At 36.3% G+C, this 24,931-nt stretch overlaps 4 protein-coding genes across 5 annotated transcripts; all 4 read left to right on the top strand.

Annotated features, from left to right (window-relative positions):
• The first annotated feature begins 3,082 nt into the window (after nucleotides 1–3,082).
• On the top strand, nucleotides 3,083–7,625 carry LOC116126288 (pentatricopeptide repeat-containing protein At5g65560-like). Of its 2 annotated transcripts, none has more exons than XM_031411981.1 (3): nucleotides 3,083–6,163; nucleotides 6,303–6,402; nucleotides 7,494–7,625. In XM_031411981.1, exon 1 carries the CDS (start codon nucleotides 3,264–3,266, stop codon nucleotides 5,985–5,987), a length of 2,724 nt encoding a protein of 907 aa, XP_031267841.1. In that variant the 5' UTR covers nucleotides 3,083–3,263; the 3' UTR covers nucleotides 5,988–6,163; nucleotides 6,303–6,402; nucleotides 7,494–7,625. The 2 variants fall into 2 exon arrangements, with proteins under 2 accessions (XP_031267841.1, XP_031267840.1); XM_031411980.1 differs by having other exon boundaries at nucleotides 6,300–6,402.
• A 1,763-nt stretch (nucleotides 7,626–9,388) lies between these two features.
• LOC116126324 lies at nucleotides 9,389–9,754 on the top strand. The gene has a single exon (XM_031412015.1). The coding sequence runs from the start codon at nucleotides 9,389–9,391 to the stop codon at nucleotides 9,752–9,754; it is 366 nt and encodes a 121-aa protein (XP_031267875.1).
• A 1,704-nt stretch (nucleotides 9,755–11,458) lies between these two features.
• LOC116126365 (heat shock protein 90-6, mitochondrial) lies at nucleotides 11,459–16,953 on the top strand. Its single transcript, XM_031412063.1, has 20 exons — nucleotides 11,459–11,738; nucleotides 11,980–12,171; nucleotides 12,263–12,336; nucleotides 12,504–12,629; nucleotides 12,721–12,814; nucleotides 12,905–12,988; nucleotides 13,094–13,237; nucleotides 13,346–13,459; nucleotides 13,560–13,619; nucleotides 13,730–13,804; nucleotides 13,897–14,001; nucleotides 14,319–14,459; nucleotides 14,566–14,658; nucleotides 14,753–14,830; nucleotides 14,964–15,218; nucleotides 15,305–15,407; nucleotides 15,701–15,875; nucleotides 15,964–16,069; nucleotides 16,158–16,247; nucleotides 16,479–16,953. The coding sequence occupies exons 1-20, from the start codon at nucleotides 11,625–11,627 to the stop codon at nucleotides 16,650–16,652; spliced, it is 2,397 nt and encodes a 798-aa protein (XP_031267923.1). The 5' UTR covers nucleotides 11,459–11,624; the 3' UTR covers nucleotides 16,653–16,953.
• Nucleotides 16,954–17,801: 848 nt separating this feature from the next.
• Nucleotides 17,802–22,373, top strand: LOC116126301 (OBERON-like protein). Its single transcript, XM_031411998.1, is given in 4 exon segments — nucleotides 17,802–17,959; nucleotides 18,830–19,987; nucleotides 20,493–20,990; nucleotides 20,993–22,373. Coding segments are annotated over 3 exon segments (1,755 nt in total). The 5' UTR covers nucleotides 17,802–17,959; nucleotides 18,830–18,849; the 3' UTR covers nucleotides 21,112–22,373.
• Nucleotides 22,374–24,931: the final 2,558 nt, after the last annotated feature.

Genomic DNA, 24,931 nt, shown 5'->3' with positions numbered 1-24,931 from the left:
ACATCTTTGGCCATGAAATGACCATAGAAACGCCAAATTTGGCTAGATCCATGGCCAGAAAAGTCCTTACTGACGCAAGACTGGCCAGATCCCATCAGTCGTGCACCATTACGGGGACTGACATCCGGTGGCCGGCAGTAGTGAGTCACGGCCTACCGTAGTCTTGAGTGGCTGAGGGTATTTTGTTCAAATTTATACTTTGTTGTTGGGTATTTTACCTAAATTCTCAAATATAAAAGGTTAAAAGGAATTTATTTAAATAATAATACTAATAATCAATGTTTTAAAACCCAACCCGGGGTGAAACCCGGCAAAGCTTCTGGGTCTCAGGTTGACCGGTTTAACAAGTTTGACCGCTAGTCAAACCAGTTGATAAAAACTTTTAAAATTCAGCAAATATGCCCTTAAAAGTTCTATAAGGCCCTATAGGTTTGAAATTTATCAAACACACCCCAACTGCAAATCGATCGGCGACTGATTAGCGACGGCGACACCCCAGATGCAACCTCAATCGTCCCTTGAGCCCATTTCCATCAAAATATACCCAAAATCTAGCCGAAATAGGTTCGATTTCGGCTAGATCTCACCGACATCGACGTCGGCATTCCAGGCCAGATCGCATCGATTCCGGCAACAACAACCCTTCCCATCACCCCAGAATTACTCCCCTTTTCTTCCAGACCAAAACCCCCCTCACCCCACCCCCGTTAGCCTCATAAATCGCCGAAAAAATCTCATCGTTGCTGCTGCCAGTTTTGTTCGATTTCCGGTTGATTTACTCACTGGAAATCAAATCTTTCACCACCATTACATTCACCGGAAATAGCTCTTCAAAAGCCCCAACATTCCGACAGTTAATTGTTCGCCGATCATCACCAAAAATCCTAGGGTATTGGGTGAATAGGAAAAACTTAAACCCGGCCTGTTAAAGCTTCCGGGTCCCGATTGAACCGACCGGGCCAGGCCGGGTTTTAAAACATTGCTAATAATAAGGTAATTCAGTAAAAGCTTCTATCAATAATATTTTATTCTTTCTAACCAATTTGATTATTTATATTCACTAATCTAACTAAACATATTGATGTAATATTTCTTCATAACTTTTAAAGTAATTTATCTCACTAATAATCCAAATAAAGCATTTTCCAAGCCAAACAGACCTTGGAGTTTTATTTCCTCTTTAAGAGCAAGCTTGGGTCTTTGTTGTATGTCAGAATGTCTTTCACTTCAATTCAATATAAGTACCGTGTCAAATTTCTTCTCTTATATTTTTATCTTGTTTTATTCTCCATTTTGTTTACTTTGCAAAGTATCATGTTTGAGCGTGAGTTGCAACATAGAAGGTCAATTTCCAACAATTGTAGTATTAGTGCCATGCTCGATTGAAGTGGGCATTGAAATTGTGGAGGTTGCTTGCTGTAGCAGAGCAATTTTTTGGAAGCTGTTTTCCAGTACACAGAAGGTGTTCGACAGAAGTTCTGTGTAAGATTTTTCAACTATGTCAAAAAATATTACTCTCAATCTCTCGCAATCCTTGATTCTAATATTTAACAGAAGAAATATGAATTCTGGAGTATTAAAATGAAGACCTTTTTTATTGCACAAGAACTTTGGGAGTTGGTTGCGAATGGTTTTGTAGAGACAACTGATGTTAGAGAGCTTCGCAAGAAGGATTCGAAAGCCTTGCGAAGCTATTCTTAAAATATTCATTTTTTAATAAATTTTAGGGAAGTGTTAGTCTTACAAAGATAAATACACAGGGTATACAAAGTCAATTCGCATGTTAATCTTTATGATTTTTTAATAAATTTCAGGGAAGTGTTAGGCTTGTTTATAAGTGACAGGATAGACTTATTCTAAATTTTAAAGATATGTATTCTTTCGATAATGAAAATAAGGGTATAACTGAAATTTTTGCTTGGTCAAACCTAGTCAAATAGAAAATGAGATAGACAAAGGAGGAGAAATTATCTTTTCAAAATAGATTGGGGCTCAAAATGTCTTTTGGCCTATAGGAAATTAACAGAGAACCATGGTGACTTTGAGGAGAAGGTGACGCAAGCAATGATGAACTATAAGATAAATTCTTTAATGAATAATGATCAGTAACTTCGACTATAAATACTGGTTTTTGCCCTAGTTAATTTCATTCAGTTCTATAAGTATCATGTTATTAGATTTGTGTAACAATGGCAAGTGAAGTAGTTTTACTGGATTTGTTGCATAGTCCTTTTGCAACGAGAGTGAGGATAGCTTTGGCAGAGAAAGAAGTTGAGTTTGAATCAAGAGAAGAAGATTTGAGCAACAAGAGTCCTTTGCTTCTTAAAATGAATCCTGTGAACAAGCAAATCCCAGTTTTGATTCATAAGGGTAAACCCATTTGTGAATCTCTCGTCATAGTTGAGTACATAGACGAGGTTTGGAATCATAAATCTCCATTGCTGCCTTCTCATCCTTGCCTCCGAGCTCATGCTAGATTTTGGGGTGATTACATCGACAAGAAGGTTAGCAAAATTTCCTTTGTTCTCATAAATTATTTAGTAAGAACCACCAAAAAGACCTATATGCACCGATGCCAAGCCCGACGCCGTGACCNTAACCATCACTTTTCAACTCAATATTTAAAACCAAAAATTAGAAAGAAAAAAGTTTTAATATTCTTTTAACCTGTGCGATAATAATATATGTTAAAAAAGTAACACTATACGTATAACATTTCTCGTATAATATTATGCAACAAAATATGATTGGTTGATTTTAAATTAAAATTAAACTTTCAACCAATTATCTTTTGTCGCGTAATATTACATGAGAAATATTATATGAGAATATTATATGTGTAGTATTATTCATATTAAAATGATAACGATAATAAATAAAATTTTACTATTTAAAAATATTCTTCAAACTAAAAATAAAATAAAAATTATTATAACATTTAGAATTATTGTTTTTAACATTCGGAATAAATGTATTTTGATAAATGTTAAGAAAAGTTTAATTGGCCGCTAAAATAGGCCAGTTTAGGGATTTAACAGCACCTTAACGAACCATCTTTCTCATTACCCTTTCACTGCTTCTCCTACCTCTGCTTCTGCAGAGCTATGGTTTACCAATGACCACGTTCACCTACTCACCGAGTCAACTTATTTCCCTTCTTAAACCTCTAGATCTCTTGGAACCTATAGAAACACATTTTTTACTTGTATCATACAAAAGTGGAAACGACCACAACTCATGAACTCACAACATCGCTATAAGCAATGTTAAAGCCCCTTCTCAGAAACCCACCTTCGTTTCACCTGAAAAGATTCCATTTGCTTCTCTTCTTTGCATCAAAATCCAATTTTTATTCAACCGGAGATAAATCCCCGCACTTGGTTACTAGAGTCTGCGAAATTTTATGTGATCTTCAATGGAAAAAAAACCCGGAACTCACTCACTTGATTCCCAAGCTGAGACCCTACCACGTCTCCAAAATCATTGACACGCACAAGAACGCAGACTCAGTTTTGCAGTTCTTTTATTGGGTCTCAAAGAGGCCATTTTACAAACGTGATATGAGCTGTTTTATTTCCATGTTGAATAGGCTTGTTCGTGACCGAAACTTAGCTCCTGCTGACCATGTGAGGATACTGATGATTAAAGCGTGTAGGAATGAGGAGGAGCTTAAAAGGGTAATTGAGTTTTTGAATGAGTTGAATGAAAATTCTGGTTTCGGGTTTACTTTGTATGGTTTTAATACTCTTTTGATTCAATTGAGCAAGTTCCATATGGTTGGGTTAGCTCAAAATGTGTATACCCAGATGTTGAATAATGGGATTAGGCCTAGTTTATTGACATTTAATACTATGATTAATATGTTCTGTAATAAAGGGAAGGTTAAGGAAGCTGAGTTGATTTTTAGTAAGATATTTCAATATGATATGTGCCCGGACACATTTACATATACTTCGCTGATTTTAGGTCATTGTAGGAATCATAATTTGGATAAAGCATTTGAGGTGTTTGATAGAATGGTGAAGGAGGGTTGTTATCCTAATTCAGTTACATATACAAATTTGATTAATGGATTGTGCAATGAGGGCAGAATTGATGAGGGGCTTGACATGCTCGAAGAAATGATTGAGAAGGGGATTGAACCAACTGTCTATACTTACACTGTTCCAATTTCTTCATTGTGTGAGGTTGGGCGCATGAGTGAGGCAATTGAGCTTTTGAGGAGAATGAAAAAGAGGGGTTGTAATCCAAATGTGCAAACATATACGGCATTGATTACTGCATTGGCTCGAGTGAAGAATCTTGAAGTGGCAGTCGGGTTGTACCACAAAATGGTGAAGGATGGTTTGGTCCCTAATACAGTTACCTACAATGCATTAATAAACGAATTGTGTGAGGCTCAAAGGTTTGACAATGCTCTGAAGATTTTTTATTGGATCGAGGGACATCATAAGTTGCTGAATACCAATACGTATAATGAAATTATTAAAGGAATGTGCTCTTTGGGTGACATGGACAGGGCAATGGTTCTTTTCAATAAAATGATAAAAGCTGGTCCTTCTCCAACTGTGGTTACGTATAACACTCTCATTGGTGGATACCTCAAAAAGGGGAATCTAAACAATGCTATGAGATTACAGGACATGATGAAGGAGAGTGGATGTGAACCAGATGAGTGGACTTATTCTGAACTAATTTCAGGGTTTTGCAAAGGTGGTAAGCTGGATACGGCATCAGGTCTCTTCTGTGAAATGTTGGAACGGGGTTTAAGTCCGAATCATGTAAATTATACTGCTCTGATTGATGGTTACTGTAAGAAGGGGGAGATTGACGTTGCCTTGTCATTATTTGAGAGGATGGAGAAGAACAATTGCTGTCCAAAGATTGAAACTTATAATGCCATTATAAATGGTTTGTCCAAAGGGAACCAGCTTTCTGAGGCAGAGAAATTATGTAGTAAGATGGCAGAGAAAGGATTGCTGCCAAATGTCATTACCTATACATCTTTGATTGATGGACTTTGTCGAAATGGTGGATCCAGCCTTGCATTTAAGATTTTCGATGAAATGGAGAGGAGAAACTGTGTTCCAAATGTATACACGTATACTTCACTTATTTATGGCTTATGTCAAGAGGGCAAGCCTGATGAAGCAGAGAAATTACTTGAAGAAATGCAGGGTAAAGGATTGGCTCCTGATCATGTCACTTATACCTCACTAATTGATGGTTTTGTTATGCTTGGGAGGCTTGATCATGCATTCCTTCTTCTTCAGCAGATGGTTGATATGGGGTGCAAACCGAACTACCGAACGTATGGTGTGTTGTTGAAGGGGCTGCATAAAGAATCCCGATTGCTCACTGAAAAGGTTGTGGCCCAAAATGATGCTGTTTATAGTTGCAGCCCATACGAGAAAGTTACTAATCTTGACTCGATTTGTACTCTCTTATCTAGATTGTCAGAGAATGGATGTGAACCAACAATTGATACTTACAGTACTTTAGTTCATGGCCTGTGTAGAGAAGGCAGATCTTATGTGGCAGATCAGTTGGTGGAAACTATGAAAGAGAAAGGCTTGTGTCCAAACAAAGAGATCTTTTGCTCTCTATTAGTTGCTCATTGTAGAAATTTAGAAGTAGACCTTGCTTTGAAAATTTTTAACTTGATGACGATCAGTGGCATGGAGCCTCGCTTATCAGTTTATGCAGCACTTATTTCTGCTCTCTGCAGGACTAGTCGCTCAAAAGAAGCACAGAATCTTCTGGAGAGCATGCTTGAGAAACAATGGAATACTGATGAGATTGTATGGACAGTCTTGGTTGATGGGTTAATAAAGGAAGGGCTGCCAGATCTCTGCCTGAAGTTTCTGCACATTTTGGAATCTAGAAATTGCAGTATCAATTCACAGACATATGCAGTATTGGCCCGTGAATTGTCCAAAGTAGACAAATCAATTGAAACTGATCATCTTGTTAAGCGGATTAATTAGAGCTTCTGTTCATCATCACCAGGAAACTCAGTATGGTATTGTTTCCCAGACAAAGAAGGGTGTATCGGTAAAGTACGCCTTAGATATAATCTGACCAAGATGTCAAATTTTCTGCTGGCAAGGTGTAAATAAGTTTTGCAGCTGTCATTACTTTATTGCTCCATCATCCAGAACTGGTAATGATCCTCCCTCTGTCAACATTTGTTATTTACTTTTGTTTTTGGATTATCATATTGCTTCAATTTTGTGTTTCCCCAATGATTCCTTATCAGCTCAACTTCTCATGGCTTTTTTGTTCCAAAATTGCTCCAGAAGATGTTATGCTTGTCTTTCCCAAATCTGAGATTGGGGTGTTACATAAAGACATGAGGATGGGGAAGCTTTTAAGGAACAACTTGAAGCCCATAATATTCAGGTAAAAAAATTGAAAAGCTTGGGGATGTGAATTTTGGGGTAGATATGAATATAACCTGTAGCTGAACCTTTTTATTTTTTGAAAATATATTTAGGCTTCGTTTGTTTATGTTTTTAGAATACTATTCTATTCTGAATAGCATTTAATCAAATAGGATAGGATTCTGAGAATGTGTTTAGTACCTTTTTGGAAAATATTTAACTTATCTTAACCTCCTAAATTTGTTAATTTAACTAAACACCCCCTACAATAAAAATTTATAAATTAACAAAAACACCCTCACCCACCCAACTATTGCTGACAGTCGGCCACCACTGTCGGACGGTGGCTGGAAGTCGTCGGAATGATGCATAGTCGGTGATCTAGCATTTTCCGATTAGATCTATGGCCAATGATCTGGCCGTTGACGGCAGCCAAATGACATCTAGAAATCTGGCTGTTGTTGTTTGGCCGTCGTTCATAGCCAGATTTCTGGCCGTTGTTTGGCCGTCAACGATGACCAAGACATGGTCGTCGTCAACGGCCAAATCCACGGTGGATTTGGTTGAAAAATGTAAGATTGACACACGATAGGCCAGATCCAATCGGTCGTGCATCGTTCCGGCACCGACGACTGGCAGTGGCAGTGGCAGCAGCAGCGGCTAGCGGCGACGGTGGTTGCTGGTGGGTGATAGTGACTTGGGTGGGTGGGAGTGTTCTTGTTAATTTTAAAATTTTTGTTGAGAAAGGTAATTGTTAATGTTTTGAGTTGAATTGAATTGAATTTTGAAGAATATTAAAACAAACACATTTTTCATTTTTTAGGATAGGATAGTGTTAGAATAGGGTACCAAAAGCAGCCTTGGTCTATGCAAAAGGAAGCATATTATGGGATTCTAGAATAGTCTGATTATTGAAGTTTTCAAATAATTTGGAATTTCTTGTAGCATTAGTTAATAATTTTAGGGCTATAATATATAAATCATGGTAGGGCACTACAATCTTTTGCATCTTTTTCCACATACACTGGCTCAGCACTAACACTATCGGTTTAGAAACGTTTAAATCATATAGGAATGAGGATTTGACATACTTGACTCTGTTTTATGCAGGATACGTATTGATGTAGCCAAGGGTATCTCTCAGTTTTTCTTAGGACAGTTATAGAAGGATATTAAGGTACACACAATATGACACCAAAATAAATCATATTTTGTGTTTGTATACCTCATAGAAATTCATTCTTTTTTTAAATTCTTTTTTCCAACAATAATAATTAATAAAATATACAAATTTTTTCTATTATAATTTGTTGCGGATCTACTGATTGGTTCTGAAAACTGCATCTGTAGCCATGTTGTGAACAACTTACAAAAGGTTATTTTTTGTTTACTATTTCTTCTGGTTGAGACTGTCATTAGCAAAACGGTAATATTGCTTTAGCTCTCAGATCATGCACTTTGGTAGAACCATGCAGAGAACTCATGTTATTCGATTAGGTTATGTTTTTTTCCTTAAGATTGTTTGCAGGTTGCAATTTAAAACAACACAGAGAAAATCTTTCATATAACGGCTGGTAGATACAATTTTATCTAAAAGCATGAATCTGACTAGATCTTCACTCTCATGCTCTTCCTAAAGGCTATGGAAACGTTAGTTTTCAGCAAACAATAGCATTGATATAATAACTACGGCCAAGTTTTTATTTCTCAACGCGTTACTGAAGCTGAATATGAATCTATGTATAACTGAAGCTTATTACAGAACCAAGTAGAATGAATACTCAGCTATTTGGTGTGCATGTCTTGAATTGATCCTATGTTTGCCCTGCAAAGAGAGAAATTTGAAAAAGTAATATTTAGAACGGAGCCAACCATTGAGCTGTGACTTTAAATTGCCCAAAGGCTTTTAGCATTTGCAGCAGTTGGATGGGTTTGATTAAAATGCGTAATGGGGTTTGGTATTTGCTGTTGAATAGCAAGTGAGAACATCAGCAACAATACAACATAGCACAGCATGGCAAGAGTTTGCCTTGACTTGTTCTGATTTTTTATATGCATTGGAAGCAGAATATAGGATTTTTCTTGGATCATTGTAGTTGACCTGGCATTACCAGTTGTCTGCTTATCATTGTTTACATTACAATAAATTTTAACATCTTTCACACTAACAGTTTAATAATCCTAACAGACTACTGGTTTCTTTTCACGCTTGCTCAATTATATGACTAACAAAAGCAATAACTAACACTTGCTCTTATCTTATTTTTTAATGAGATCTAGTGTCTAGAAAGTGCTATTACACATGATCATCATATTGTTGTAAATCGCCCAAGCTCTTTCAATGTTCAACGTTGTTGAATAAATCCTGATGGTTCAGGCTCTCTGGACCCGTTAGGCTCGACCCTAATGTGAAAGACTATATAGTTACAGTGGCAAAGAGGTCATATTTGGTGGGTTTTCCCTTCTATTTCATCCATGAGAAATTCTACTTAGAACCATAAAACTCCAAAAATTATTCCTTATAATCCTTGTCTAGTTCTTAACACCCACCTCCCTAAACTCCACTTACGGGAAAAGAATAGAACAATTGAGTTGAAATCATATAAAAGAAATAATATCCTCTGAAAACACATCATAAAAATGCACCACATTCTACGAAACCGACATTGCATTACCTAACCAGTTGATTCGCTTCAAAGCATTCTTCCAAAAGCTAGTCTCCAATTTCATTTGGACTCTTTACCTCAGACTTATCCTCCTTCAAAAAGTCCTTTTACCTACACATCCACCAACCCAACCCTCTCTAGACTAGCTTTCAAACTCTTCTTCTTGTATAATCCTGCGCAGCAGCCGATTCTCAATTATAATTACATCACCCCGAATCAATTAAAATATGCATTTTCTAATGTTCAATAGGGAACAACTACCTACTATATATACACGCTCATGTAGCCCTTCAAATAACAAGAATAGCTCAAACCTCTCCAATATTAAATTCTCCTTAAATGGGTAGGCAGAATGGTGATTCAACTATGGTCAGCTCCTCCATCGCCCTTCTGCAAGAAAGATTTAGACAGCTTGAAAGAGTGAGAGAGAAGAGAGAAGAGAAAGAGCTGTTAAAACTGTTTGCTGAGTCTGATCCTATAGCTCCATCAACGCGTTATGACCGCAACAAGTCTCTCCAGCCAGAGACGATGATCCCACCTCTACAGGATTCACTCTCTCTAGAACTTAACTCTTCAGGAAAGCGCCCTGATTTTCCAGCCATAACATTCCCATCCTCCTCAAACTTATGGCCTATGAGTTCAACCAGTCCAAGCACCTCAAGAAATTTTGACAATTCTGATGTTGATACTTCCCTTCATCTGTAGAAAAATATTACTTTAGACTCTTTATGTCATCTTCTTCTTCCTTTTTTTGTGGCTGTAAGAATGAATGAGTTATATATAACTAATGTTTATTATCGATGTATTCATCGTTTTCATGTTCAATAGACAATCTGATGTGCATGGCAATAGCTGAGGCTGTTTCTGGTTTTTGACTGAACAGTTGTTCATCCTCTTATATTTACTTATGTTTAAATTCATCTGATCGTCTCCATTTATTCATCATAATCAGTCGCTTATTAATATCCATCAATCACACTAGAAGACCTTAGTGACCTGGATCACTACCAGGATGTCGAGCTACAAATTAACTAAAATCAATTACAATTTCCAATTTGAACCATCCTGAAAGAAGATCCTATAGTTGGTATAAAAGAAGAATGTTGATGTTGGGTTGCAGCTATTGTACAAAGAATAAAATCCATGGAATGTTGTTGCTATAGATTGTTGAACTTGTTTGTAGTTTAGTGTGTTTGCCGGGTGGGCTGTTCTTGAATTGTAAGTTAGTGTTGTGTTGTTTCTGTGATGGGTGTGCGATGCTTGTGGTCTACAATGATGGTGCTTTTGCTTCTATCATACATTCTTTTTGATGATTTATTTTTCAAATTATGGAGGCAATTGATACTCCAGTTGGGATATTTCCAACCAGTATTATACATACTTATTATATATACTCTTGATGCATGTCGGATCCAGACATATGATAGATGCCTTGGGCCTTGAGACGTGCACAATTTTGTCCTAAAAAGGCGTATACGGGTGGTGAGAGTGTCCTTATACTATATAAACAACCAAGACTTTTGTCTCTGAATCAATGTGAGACTTTGACATCAACACAGCCCCCAAGGGATGAGGGGCTTGGGAGTGGCATAGATCTTGCTTATAACGTCAAAATGTTGTCACGAATTCTCACAACAACCCGAGATATCCGATTCACGCAATCGGATATCTGGGGTTGTTGCGAGAATTCGTAACAACATATACAAATTAATTATGAGTCGATTTTCTAATTCAATGCTACAATGTTTGATAGAAGGGATCTCTGGAAATTTTGCAAAATCATTTTTGTTGATGATTTAGTTTGGATTTAATGCTAATGGCAAATGCTTTTGATGAAATGATAGATAATTTATTTTTAATCGTACGAAATATTGGGGCGTTTGGTGAGAAATTTTTGGATCAATATATTTGTCACATGAACAGATTGAGACCTGAGAGTTGATTAAAAGTGGAAGAATATCTCATTCAATTGAATTTGAATTATATTTATTCATTTTGAAAAAAGGTGAAGGACATCCACATCTTGTCATATAATTTCAGTTTTAAATTATTATTTTTATATAATAATTCCTAAATATTAAAGACATCTAATATATATGCATTACCATTTAAGATAAATGAAGAATTTATTTATTTTTATCAATTTCAACCATCAACATAATTACATTATAAATTATCATTTTCTCTTTCACAGGAAACTGATAAGGTAGAACAATTTTATGGTCTTTATCATAACCTTGGTATAAACCTGACATGGCGAAAAATGATTGGCAAAGATTTCGCACTGACTAGACAAAAGTCAAACAAAAACCTGCGACCTCACGTACTAGATTATTGCTTCTTTGAATTCTTTCGAATTGACGGAAATACCCCAAATCTGATCATTTTTCCAAAAATATGAAAACAGCGCCATCTCATCTCCAGAAGCTTCTCAAAACCCCAACCAATCTAAAACCCTACGCAACCCCCTTTATAAACATTCCACCCGTTCGACTCGCTCAAGCACGGCTCACAGAGTCACTCACACCACTAAACTCATAGGTTTACTCTCTCTCTCTCTCGAACTTTCGCGATCATGCACAAGCTCAGCAGGCGTTCGGCTTCAACTATCCTGCGCCACGGAAGCTCACGCTACCTCCGAAGTGCAACCGCTGCACCTATCACCGGCGCCACTCGCTCCGGCGACTCGGTACTCTCATTTCAAAATCACACTTTAACTCCAACTTCAGTTTCTGCATTTAAAGCGACTTTTTAATTTGATTTGTTGAGTTTGTGATTTGAAAATATGTACATGAACAAAAAACCTACTTTTTTATTCGAAGGCATATATTTTATGGAGTAATTTAATATCAGGTTTATTGTTTTGTCTTTGAGAGCTTATGGTTTTTGTTAGTGTGGCATGTTATGGATATTTTCTTTATTCTTGGCAGGTAGTAGAGAGCGATACCAAACTCAGATGGTATTCAGTCTTAACAGCTGGGCAATGTAGTACTGTCCGTTCTTCGAATGAATTAAACTTGAAAAAGAATGGTTTGTTTTTGGGTAACCGGTATGAGTCAACTGCGACAGCATCTGACACATCTACCTCACCTCCACCTGAGAAATATGAGTATCAAGCAGAGGTACGCTGCTTTTTCTACAAGGTTAATTGTGTTTTAATTTCAGTGTTTGATGGGTTTTAGAGTTTGCTAACGTATCATACTTGTGTGGCAGGTTAGTCGACTCATGGACCTTATTGTTAATAGCTTGTACAGTAACAAAGAAGTATTCCTGCGCGAGCTTGTTAGGTATGTTTCTGTCTATCTTTTTTGTAAAATGCTGTAGTAGAAAGCTCCTTTGCTGATTGTGTATTTTGCTATTGACACTGATTTCTTCGTATTTATACAATTTTCTATTTTTCATCAAGTTTCCTGCCAACATTTGAATTATAAAACTTACTATTTTTTGTCCACAGCAATGCGAGTGATGCCTTGGACAAACTGCGGTTTCTTGCTGTTACTGAGCCTGAGCTTTTGAAGGATGCTGTTGATCTTGATATTCGCATCCAAACCGATAAAGATAATGGCATTGTAACAATTACGTAAGCTTTATGGTGTCCAATAACTATTTTTGTTAATGATATTTCGTTCAGAAACTGGTGAAGTTAAAGCAAATTTCCATGTGTGCTGCAGTGATTCTGGCATTGGTATGACTCGGCAAGAACTTGTTGACTGTTTAGGGACTATCGCACAAAGTGGAACTGCGAAGTTCCTGAAAGCAATGAAGGTCTAGTGATGCAAACTAGTATATTATTGAGTAATTAAGTGCTTGTATCATTGTTGTTGATGGATTCTGAAAAACCAAATTGGTTGACAGGATAGCAAAGATGCTGGGGGGGACAGCAATTTAATTGGTCAATTTGGTGTGGGATTTTACTCTGCATTCTTGGTTGCTGACCGGGTATGATTCTGACCTAAAGCTTTAAACTTTATGTTCATTCTGTTGGCAAATAAATCTAGAAGTCCCTGTACCACCTGATAGTTATGTGGCTTTTGATATTGGAAGGTTGTTGTCTCGACCAAAAGCCCAAAATCTGATAAACAATATGTTTGGGAAGGAGAGGCCAATGCTAGCTCTTTTACAATTCGAGAGGAAACAGATCCAGAGAAGAGTATTCCGAGAGGAACACGCCTGACATTATATCTTAAGGTCAGTTAAACAGCTTGCTGTGTCTTGAGTTGTTTGTTTCCCACTTATCTTTTTCACCGAGTTAGAAAGCTTACCACCCTTTTTTCCCAATTTTCTGCGAACATTCAGCCTGATGACAAAGGTTTTGCACATCCAGAGCGGATTCAAAGGCTTGTGAAAAACTACTCTCAGTTTGTCTCTTTCCCAATATACACCTGGCAGGAAAAGGGATACACCAAAGAGGTATGGTTATACAGATTTTTATTTGCCCTTTCTGGGAGTAAAGAAATCAAATAACCACTGGAATTGGAATGATATCTGTTTCATCTTTTCATCTTTACAGGTTGAGGTTGACGAGGATCCAGCTGAAGCCAATAAGGATAAACAAGAAGAGACAACAGAGGTAGGAATTTCATCATTTGTTCTTTTTTCAATTTTCTATCTTCCCGTTAGCATGGAACTCAACTTTGATAATGCAAATTGTGTATGATTGATTTATGGCTCTTTTACCAGAAGAAGAAAAAAACCAAGACTGTTGTTGAGAAATACTGGGACTGGGAGCTCACTAATGAGACTCAACCTATATGGGTGAGTTTTAAGTTTTCTTTATTTGGATGTGCAAAATGAAATTGTAATGCCTTTGTTTGATTATATTTCCATCATTTTGTTGATATGTGCAGCTCCGCAACCCAAAGGAAGTCACCACTGAAGAATACAATGAGTTTTACAAGAAAACCTTCAATGAATATTTGGATCCATTGGCATCTTCACATTTCACAACAGAGGTAATAACAGTGTTTACACATATATGTTAAGTTTCTTTTAGTGAACTTTGTGTGTTTTTGGTCCTTTGATTCTGACCAATTTCTGTAGTATCTTGATATTTGCTTCTGAGCTTGAGTGGCAACTATTTTAGATTTGAATCACCGCTGCTTCATTGTACCTGTGGTACAAAGAGTGGATAACACTTATCTGTTCTCTTAATTTTAGAGATTAGAGCAACCTATTTTATTTTAGATAAGTACCATATTAAACTAATGCTCTTACATTATGACCCCTGCATTATATTTGTTGCCTCATCTAATGAAGGTTGATTATGTAGGGTGAGGTGGAGTTCAGATCCATTCTCTATGTTCCAGCTGTTACTCCCATGGGGAAGGATGACTTTGTCAATCCCAAGACTAAAAATATAAGACTCTATGTGAAAAGGGTGTTTATTTCAGATGATTTTGATGGAGAATTGGTAAGAAGATTGTTTGAATATATTTTCATTGCTGGGAGGTGAATGCATTGTATGAATGAGTTTTGATTATGGTCTTACTTGTGCTTGTGTTACTTGTTTTGAATAGTTCCCTCGATATCTAAGCTTTGTCAAGGGTGTGGTGGACTCAAATGACCTTCCCCTCAATGTTTCACGGGAGATTCTTCAGGAGAGTCGAATTGTATGTGCACTCAACTTTTTTCCCCTCAATAATTTTGAGAAAGAAGAGAACAAATTGGTTATTTTCTAACATCTCTGTTTTGCTGTTGCTGAAGGTACGCATTATGAGGAAACGGCTGGTCCGGAAGGCATTTGACATGATTCTGGGAATATCCATGAGTGAGAACAGAGAGGTATGTTTCTGATACTACTTTAATTTGACAGCTGAAGCTAACCCTTCATCTTTCATAGTGCAGACAAATTTATTTCCAGTGGAGGATTGTATTCTTCTTTGTTTTACAATCTCATCTTAGCCTGTTCTTGCAGGATTATGAGAAATTCTGGGAGAACTTTGGCAAACATTTGAAGTTGGGTTGCATAGAAGACCGTGAAAATCACAAGCGTCTTGCACCATTGCTTCGATTTTTCTCATCCCAAAGTGAGGATGAGATGATTAGCTTGGATGAATACGTTGAAAATATGAAACCAGAGCAGAAAAATATCTATTATGTTGCTGCTGAGAGTGTCACCAGTGCTAAAAACACACCTTTCCTTGAGAAACTTCTGGAGAAGGATCTTGAAGTATGTGCTTGTCCTTGAGACATTGAAATCTTATTGAATTCATTTTATTGTTCTGAACGATGCCTTTTCCTTGTCAATTTTGTTAGGTGTTGTATTTGGTTGATCCCATTGATGAGGTTGCCATCCAGAACCTGAAATCTTACAAGGAGAAGGATTTTGTTGACATTAGCAAGGAGGATTTGGATTTAGGTTAGTCTATTGGAACATTATCAATCTTTATAATATTGTATTCTACTGTTGGAGGATGTTAAAGGTAACAACCATTATTCTGGTTCTATTTATTTTCTGGAGAAATTTGTTGAGCTTTGTCACCATTTGCCAGCTCAGTAATCTGACTATTGGGTGGTTGTTGGGATGATAACAGCTTGTTGATGTCTATAAATTTTAAGTATATGATGTTTTTTTTTTTTTTAATCATTTCTTTTCATGTCTTGTTACTGAATATGGCATTGTGAGATTCATCAACTAATTTAATTTTGCAGGTGATAAAAATGAGGAGAAAGAAAAGGTGATGAAAGAGGAGTTTAGGCAAACTTGTGATTGGATTAAGAAGCGTTTGGGTGACAATGTTGCCAGTGTTCAAATCTCAAATCGTCTGAGCTTGTCACCCTGTGTACTGGTGTCTGGAAAGTTTGGTTGGTCGGCTAACATGGAGAGGTAAAGTGCCTTTAGTTATTTGTGCAGGTAAAATGATGAGGCAATTTTTTCTCTTTTGAACTTGCTTATGCAATTCATTTTCCTGTAGGTTAATGAAGGCACAACAAGTTGGTAATACCTCCAGCCTGGAGTTCATGAGGGGAAGAAGGGTGTTTGAAATTAATCCTGAACATCCTATTATTCAAAACTTGAATGTATGGTTAACAAGAATCAGCTTGCCAACTGTTTACTATTCTTTGAAATTAATGGTGCATAACGTGATTTTTTACACCAAACTTGCAGGCTGCATGCCGAAGCAACCCTGATGACAATGATGCACTGAGGGCTGTAGATCTTCTGTATGATGCAGCTCTAGTTTCTAGTGGGTTTACTGTGAGTACACTTTCTACGATCTTCTTCCTCCTCTTTTTTCTTTGTATTGCTGGCAAGAAAATTGTTCCAATCTATAATATACTGCTTCATAATACTTTTGGACTTCAAATGTCCACGGATATAGAAATTAGATTTGAAAGACTGGAGCCTTTGTCATTACGTAATAATATGTTACTTCGCTTTTCTGATTGTCTAATGATCTTCTATAATGTAAACTCTTGATTCATGCAGCCTGAAAATCCAGCACAGCTTGGTGGCAAGATATACGAGATGTTGGGCATGGCTCTTTCAGGCAAGTGGTCAGTTTCAACTCCTGAAGTTCAGCAGTCAGCAGCCCAACCACGGACCCCAGAAACTTTAGAAGCAGAGGTGGTTGAGCCATTTGAAGTTGGTGGTCGGAAATGAGGAGCACAGCATGTCTTTGTCTTCCGCATGTTATTGTTCCTATACGCGTAGAAAAATTGAGTGAAGAGAATTAGGGTTTAGTTGAAAAATTCATTGAGAAAGAACGTAGTAGTGTCTATTGAATGGTTTCGTAGCCACAACTCTTTATTTGGCCTGACTTTCTTAAGAATATGTCTGGGCTTTTCTGGTTGTTATTTCGTAAGTTGTGGAGAAGTGACATCAAAATAGAAGGTTATCAGCCTGTCACCACCACTATTTCTTTATTACATAATGATATTTAGCTCAAGTATGTTATATTATATATCGTTTTAATGGTTGAGCAATGTTATTGAATCGATTAATAATATTTAATTATAATCATACATTTAATTAATAAATTGTATAATTTTTATAGAATAATTAATTATTAATCACAGATAAAGTTAATCCTCTTGAAACACTGAAATAGGAAAGCAGTTAAATAATTATTGCCATTAAAATTCTCTTCGTTTTTTAAATAATGAGGAGTAATCGAATCAATTTATGGATATTTTAACTAATTTTAGAGATTTTAAAATTATAAGTAGATAAGAACTTATTACTTTTATTAATAGAATTTAAGATTTGTTAAATAATACATCAGATTTACCTTGAACATTCTTGTACACATTGATTATGAGATAGTTACTATTAAGAGTATTTTTAACTGTGTTTTTTATTTTAAAAAGTATTTTTTATATAAATAAAAAATATTTTTATTGATTTTTAAATATAAAAAATAAATTTTTTATTTAAATCTAATAAATTTTTTAAATTTTAAGAGAGATATTTGACTCTTTAAGAATTAAGCTCACACTTTCATTTATATTTAAAGAAATAAAGGTTATGTTAGTCTTTTACTTTTATTAATAAACTTTGTATAATAAAAAAATAATTGGATGATATAAATGCTCCCACCATTGTCATGGATAGCTACCGTTAAACAGTCTTATGGCACGCGTTTTGACTGACCCCAACAATAAAGTCCGGACAGATCACCACGCAATAAAACAAACGCAACGTGCCAAACCGGTCAACCCTCGAGAATACTACCGGTTCAGCCAGTCATCTCAGCGTTGAAAATGTTTTTAAAGAAAATACGGCCGTGTTCTAACATATTTGTCGACTCATGTTGACTTTTCTATGCTAGATTTTCTCCGGTGAAACGATGCTCTTTCCCTCTGTTTGCTAGGGCAAAATCTTCACAATCTCCGCTTTTCAATACTTCTTTCTCTTTTCTATCAACTCTGATCGAGTCGTTCCAGCTGAGTTTTTGCTTCTCCTCTCTGGTAAGTACTCTGCTCTCCTCGTTGATCCGTTCATTTATTTTTTTATTTCTACTGTATGGTTCCGGGGAAGTAAGTCAAGGGCAATTTTGACTGGTCTTTTGACCAGATCTCTCATTAATCTGCGTTTCGACGAGTAACCGATGAAATATTTGAGATTTAATAACAGTTCATTGAATATCATTTAGTTAGTATACATGTTTTTGTATTTCTGATCTCTCCGTTGCTTTTCTAAGTTCTAAACTTCTAATTCATGTAATTTAAAATGGTTTTTTTAGTTCAAAATCTCTACTTTTAATTAATCTTCTGAGATAGTTTTTGTTTGATCTGGTTTTATTTTATCTCTTTATATTCATTGAAGAAAAAAAATTATAATATATGTTACAGTGCGTAAAAAAATCTCTTTTATCCCTAAGAGGTTAATTTTTTAATAACTTTCTTTTTTCTCTCTTTAGGATAAGAATAAAAAATAGGTTTTGCAGATGTTGTTATCACAGAAATTAAAGAAATTATGGTTTTGGGATGAAGTAGTTATTTGTTAAGATGATTGGGAACTTTCCAGAACTGAATTCTGTTTTGAAAAAATAAAAAAAAAGAATGAGAAATATTCTGCTCATACCAACCGGTCTGCATAATTTAAACTGTGAAGGCCAGTATGCTTTTCTTATAGTGTGTAAACGACAATTACTTCATGCTTAGAACTTTATTTTTAACTTTAATATTTTCCCCAACAATAAACTGTTTAATTGATGTTTATGTTTTTGTTTGCACAAATCTGGTTAGTTTCCTCTTGCAATGTAATGTTAGGGTTGTTTGTGCATTATTGAGTTGTGGGGTGGTAATAAGTAGAGCTTATTTTTGAAACATGTGTAGAGTGTAGGAGAGGTTGTTTGATGGGTACATCATCTGGTTCAAATATACACCACCAATCTTCATCCAAGATGCTACCTCCAAGACAGCAACCACGATCTGGAGGTCTACAAACGTCTCTATCACTTGTGACTTCAGATCCCATGTTGTCCCCTGATGGGCAAGAACCCAGATCAAACTCGGACAATGTTCGTGGGTCGCCAACTGAGAGTGCCAGCTCACGAGAAACTTGGCCTACTGCTGATGTACTCATGGCAAAGAAGATGGAGAACGGGAAGGTAGAGATCGATTGCCCTGAACAATCCGTAATCCGTCGTGTTTCAAGTGCAGATAAAATTTCTCTTCGGGAGGTTGCAAGAGAAAGAGTTGATGCAATCTCTGAAAAGATGCATCAACTACCTGATGAGTTTTTGGAAGAGCTAAAGAATGGGCTCAGGGCTATTCTTGAAGGAAATGGAGGTTCACAGCATAGAGAAGAATTTTTGACTCTACAAAGACTTGTTCAGAGTAGAACAGATTTAACCGCTAAGACATTGATAAGAGCCCACCGTGTACAGCTGGAAATCCTTGTTGCAATAAATACTGGAATTCAGGCATTTCTGCATCCAAATATTAGTCTATCTCAAACTTCCCTCATTGAGGTCTTTGTGTACAAGAGATGCAGAAATATAGCATGTCAAAACCAGCTTCCAGCTGAGGATTGTACCTGTGAAACATGCACCAACAGGAATGGTTTCTGCAATCTCTGCATGTGTGTGATCTGTAACAAGTTTGACTTTGAAGTGAATACCTGTCGTTGGATTGGTTGTGATTTGTGTTCTCATTGGACTCACACGGATTGTGCCATTCGTGATGGGCAAATATGTATGGGTCCTTCTGTTAAGAGTGGAGCAGCTCCCACTGAGATGCTTTTCAGGTGCCGGGCTTGCAACCGTACATCCGAGCTACTGGGCTGGGTAAAAGATGTATTTCAACATTGTGCCCCCGCCTGGGACAGGGAGGCTCTAATGAGGGAGCTTGATTTTGTTAGTCGGATCTTCCGTGGAAGTGAAGATCATAGAGGGAGGAAGCTCTTTTGGAAATGTGAGGAACTTATTGAAAAAATGAAGGGTGGAGTTGGGGAATCTACAGCTTGCAGAGCAATATTGATGTTTTTCCAAGGTACAAACTGTACTAAGCATTCTAATCATTTTTTCCTATTAGCTGAGCATTTCATATGTCAACAGAATAAGTGATCTGATTTCGGTTAAATTGAACTTTTCAATCATACAGCTGAAAACTTGAAATTAAAAAGGATATGGCCGAAAAATCATTTGTTATTATATCGTTGAAGTGTCAGTGATAATTGTGATGGGAATTTTCACTCCACAAGTGGTTCCATCTTGTGGATGTGTGCATGCACTAGCTTAAATCTTCTTCTCTTCCTTTTAGGCTTAATTTTTGTTGTTTCAGTGGGAACAGAGGGATAGATTGGTTTGAATGTGATCTTATATTATCTTCTATATAAGTTGGTTGCAACATGCTTCATTCTTTACACATGCTTGGAAATAGACTGTAGAATCTTCTTTTTATTTTTGGAAGAATGTGTTGCCCTATCATAAAAACAATATATATCTTTTTTGTTCTCTTGTAATTCTGTTTTTGTTCATGTACATCGTTTATAAAGAGCTCGAGGTTGACTCTCCAAAGAGCCTGGAAAATGGAGAAAGTGGGAGGTTGATTGCTCCACAAGAGGCATGCAACCGAATTGCAGAAGTGGTACAGGAGGCTATAAGAAAGATGGAAATGGTGGCTGATGAGAAGATGAGGATGTTTAAGAAAGCTCGCATGGCTCTCGACGCCTGTGACAAGGAGCTGGAGGACAAGGCCAGGGAAGTGACTGAACTGAAGCTAGATAGACAAAAGAAGAAGCTACAGATAGAGGAGCTGGAGAGGATTGTGAGGCTTAAACAGGCTGAGGCTGATATGTTCCAACTCAAAGCTAATGAGGCAAAGCGAGAGGCTGACAGGCTCCAGAGGATTGCTCTTGCCAAGTCAGACAAATCTGAGGAAGAATATGCTAGCAGTTATCTGAAACTCCGGTTGAGTGAGGCGGAAGCTGAGAAGCAGTATCTGTTTGAGAAGATTAAGCTGCAGGAAAGTTCACGTGCTTCACAGAGCGGTGCTGGGGTGACCCTTCACAGGTGATGAATTACAAAAACCAAGAGCAGGTGCTAGGGTACGGCTCCCCTCCGAAGACAGTTGCCCAGCTTAATGAACTTCACCCTCTTAGAAAAACTCACTGAGGAATGCTTTGTATTATGTTATATAATTAATTAGGTTTATGAACTAGGATCACTTTTTTTAATGAACAGGTGTGAATGAGATGCTATCCAGCTTCATTTGAACTGAACTCTGTGGTGTCTTTAACAAGTTAAGAGGAATCAGTAAAGGCTGGAATTTTAAGTGATTCTTTATGTAGTCGTGTACAAAGATGTTCGAAAGTGCATTTGTACTTTGTAATTTAACTGGATGAATCTCCTCTTTTGTGTGGCTTTCTGTTCTTACATCATTTGCGCTAATTTGCAATAACAGATTCTTACGTTGTTAACATGCTTATGTTTCCTGTGCACAAGTCATGACTAGACGAGCATATGGCTATATGCATATCGTTTAGTGCATTGCGATGCTGCAAACTAATCTTCACATGACTAATGGAAAAAAAGAACTCGTTTTTCAGCACAATGGGCTGCTTAATTATTGTACTTCATTAGTGCAGTTTCCTAACTGGACAGAGAGAATGAGTTTATTGTCGACATTACAGAAGTTATGTAGAATAAGTTTAATGTTGAAGATTAGCGTCGTGGATGGGTCCTCTTCAGGTGATGAGCAAGAGCAGATGGAGAAGATTTTGCACGAGCATTTTTCTTCAGAGGAACCCTGGACTCTGTTGCATTGAGATTGTTGACTAAGTTTAAAGGAAGATAAAGATCAGTGTCGAATGCAACTTCCGAGCTGATTCCATGGCACTTGACCAGAGAATTCACACATACATTTGAAGTGACAATTTTTGCATTGTTCACAAACATGCCTGATTTTCCGCTGTTGGTTATGCTCAGCATCCTGCCTGGTAGGCTTGAAGGTACTAAAGTTCCATTTGGAAAATGTAGCATGTTATTGTACACTAATGGTGTAGGGATCGAGTGTCTAAGAATGAATTGATGGAGAAGATCTGAACGAAGCGGAGATTCAGATAATTTGTTATCATTTGGCATCAGGAAAGTTATATGTACGTGTGCTATGTATAGAGTTGGAGGTTCCATTAAGCATCTTGAGGAAGATGACAAACCCATGATAAGATTTCGCTCTCATGTCAGCCATGGCCACCTGCAAGTCAGTCTGTTTGATCATTGTGATAGTAGATTGAGATTCTAAGATTGCAAGGAGTGGAAAAAGTATCAAAAACGAAAGCGCCATTTGGAGTGAGGAATATATTATTATTGTTTAGTTGATGTTTGTGAAAATATATTTGCTACGGAATTTATAGAATAGCTAATACTTCAATTCAGATGATGCATCAGAATTTTCTGCAACATGCATTTTGTTTACAAGGTTTAGGTGATAAGTAGGTCCTGCATGAGGAAGGTCATGAGATAAGTTTTGAGCGCTAGTGTAAGAGCATCTTTAAAAGATCATTTATATGGCTCAAACTCTTTATAATAAAGAGTTTATCCATAAAACCAAAATTTTAAAAGATTTTTATTTTTTAAATATAAATTAAAGAGTGAGTTTAACTTTCTTTGTTTTATTTAATAAATTATAAGTTTTTATACATTTTATTATTAATTATCTCTCATATTAAGTTATTTTCTTATTTATTAAGTCTAATTTAAAGAATCTATTGAATTTGAATATAAATTAAATTCTTTATATTTAAAAATTAATGAAAATAGGCTTTTATTTATGTTAAAAATAAAGTTAGGATGTTCTAAGTGGTCGTGGAGCACCGCCTCATTGGCTCTTTTGATTGCAATTAAAGTTGGGTTCTAACCTATCGACAACATGACACAAAATACTATATATTAATAATTAAACAACTATGGTATAGCACGGTGGTTCTTCCATGGATTTTATTTTAAGCGACAAGAGTGCGCATGTTATTTATCCATGCCCTGTTAAATAAATGCATGTGGTCCAAGCCGCTGGGTATTGTTACATGTAAATACAAAATTGAGTTGGGACCATCGAAGTTACGAAGATGACAGCTTTTTCTTTTGGTTTCTTCTTCAACGTTTTGATCTGCCTCCAAAGACAACAAAGATTGCGACCAAATCCCATTTCAGGATTCAAACTTTCATCTTAGACCAAAATTATTTTTACTAAACAACGTATAGATGTAGACAGGATAGCAGATTATAAGATCTTATCTTTTAATAAACTGAGTTTTGATAGGTGAAGTGAAATCCTCCTTTTACAATAACAAACATTCCCTAAATAGTCATTGCTATGAACCATTTATGTAAAGTTTTTTTTATTGAAGCATAATAAATAAGATCCATATATGATAATATAAGCAAGAAATGTGTATAGCATAAAACAAACGTGCTCTCAAGTCTTGTCTACCATTAAAGAAGAAAGAAACTAGATGTATGAAAGATGGTTAGGTCAACAGCTACACCCCCCAGCTTCCTAATTGCAAATTTCTTTCTCCTTTTTGGTATTTGTCACCTCTTACTTAACTTTGTACTAAGTAATGCTTTTGTTTGCCCCTTCTTCTTTTACTTCTTGTACTTTTAGGACCATTCAATTTTTGACTTCTCATATGACATTCTTGTAAAAGGCTCAGAAATTCATGTTGGATGTAAATAAGATTGCAACATTGTAATTAAATACATTACAAAAATGTTTTTTTTTTTTTTTTTAAATCATCGGGGTGTTCAGGGCCTTTAGACCAATTTATATATACATCACCTATTCTTTCAATATCCTAAAATTACCAATCAGATTTAGATGGCACCCATAATTTAAATGGAGTGTGAATAGAATAATAAAGAGAAGAGGCAGATAGGGTTGAATTTGATCTTCATCAGAAATGCTAGAAGATTCTGTGAATTATTAATCCTTAATTAAAGTGGATTCTTTTTTTAATGATATTTAAATAAATAAAAAATGGATACAATCATTAAACTAATTTAACCTTTACTAAAACAGAATCTAATCTCCTTTTATCTCTTACCACTAATCACATGGCTCGGGAAGTCACAATGATCATCCACAAATTCATTTTTGTATTTTTTTTTTTTTTTAACATAATATTCCGTCTTTCTTTGTATAAGCCGAAAGAAATGGCTTTACATAAAAAGAATCAAATTGGGGGCGAAGGGCCTTCACCCATATGCATTGCTACTAAAATAAAAGTTACAATAGTGGGTTTTCTTTTTCTACATATAAAACGACAATAACAGAAACGTTGTGGGGCATAATATAATAAAATTCAATCTCAGTCTCTCTTCTCTTCTGATGGTTGTGACACAAAACTTATCAACTTTAGGGACTTTTTGGTAATTCCAACACAACCAACGAACCATCCATACGGTTATAATAACCGAACAGAAACTCCCATCTCATGTCTATGACGTGTCGATATCTGGTGGGTTGGCGCCTTTTTTATAATCGCGGCTAAAGTGAGATAGGGAAACGTGATTTGTCAGATCAAAGCTGTCGTAGGGTCCCATGTCACGATTCGCGAGTAATATTTTTTCCTAGGCCGATTTTTTAATGTAGTGAAGTCAGAAGTCTGAGAAGGGTGTGTTTGTCTTTGCAAAGGATAATAACCAGCTAACGGTAATGGGGAAGAAAGAAAATTTTGAAGTTTAGGAGAGTATAGCATGAAGGTATTAATAATTCTTCTCAAGTAACCCTTTCCACAAGTATAAGCATGTCCCTCTTCTCTTGCTCCAATAAAAAGGTATTTGGGTACTAATAATTACTGAATTTTGTGGGGAAGAAAGAAACCAAGTGCTCCTCATAAATACACTTACCCCATTTCATGAACAAGTTGTAAAAACTAGTTATAGCCCACATAATAATATGGTTTGCTTATTAACTTATCAATCTCCCTTCATG

The sequence above is a fragment of the Pistacia vera genome, unplaced genomic scaffold (assembly GCF_008641045.1).
Source record: "Pistacia vera cultivar Batoury unplaced genomic scaffold, PisVer_v2 Contig179, whole genome shotgun sequence".
Taxonomy (NCBI): Eukaryota; Viridiplantae; Streptophyta; class Magnoliopsida; order Sapindales; family Anacardiaceae; genus Pistacia; species Pistacia vera.
This window is presented reverse-complemented; position numbering and strand designations above follow the sequence as displayed.

What these genes read in the sequence shown, in the direction of transcription:
- LOC116126288 (XM_031411981.1), top strand. Translation starts at nt 3,264, where the DNA reads ATGTTAAAGCCCCTTCTCAGAAACCCACCTTCGTTTCACCTGAAAAGA.
- LOC116126365 (XM_031412063.1), top strand. Translation starts at nt 11,625, where the DNA reads ATGCACAAGCTCAGCAGGCGTTCGGCTTCAACTATCCTGCGCCACGGA. An exon ending in AACAAGAAGAGACAACAGAG is followed by an intron (nt 13,620 to 13,729) that starts GTAGGAATTTCA and finishes CTCTTTTACCAG; the next exon opens with AAGAAGAAAAAAACCAAGAC. An exon ending in TTCTGGAGAAGGATCTTGAA is followed by an intron (nt 15,219 to 15,304) that starts GTATGTGCTTGT and finishes CAATTTTGTTAG; the next exon opens with GTGTTGTATTTGGTTGATCC.
- LOC116126324 (XM_031412015.1), top strand. Translation starts at nt 9,389, where the DNA reads ATGGGTAGGCAGAATGGTGATTCAACTATGGTCAGCTCCTCCATCGCC.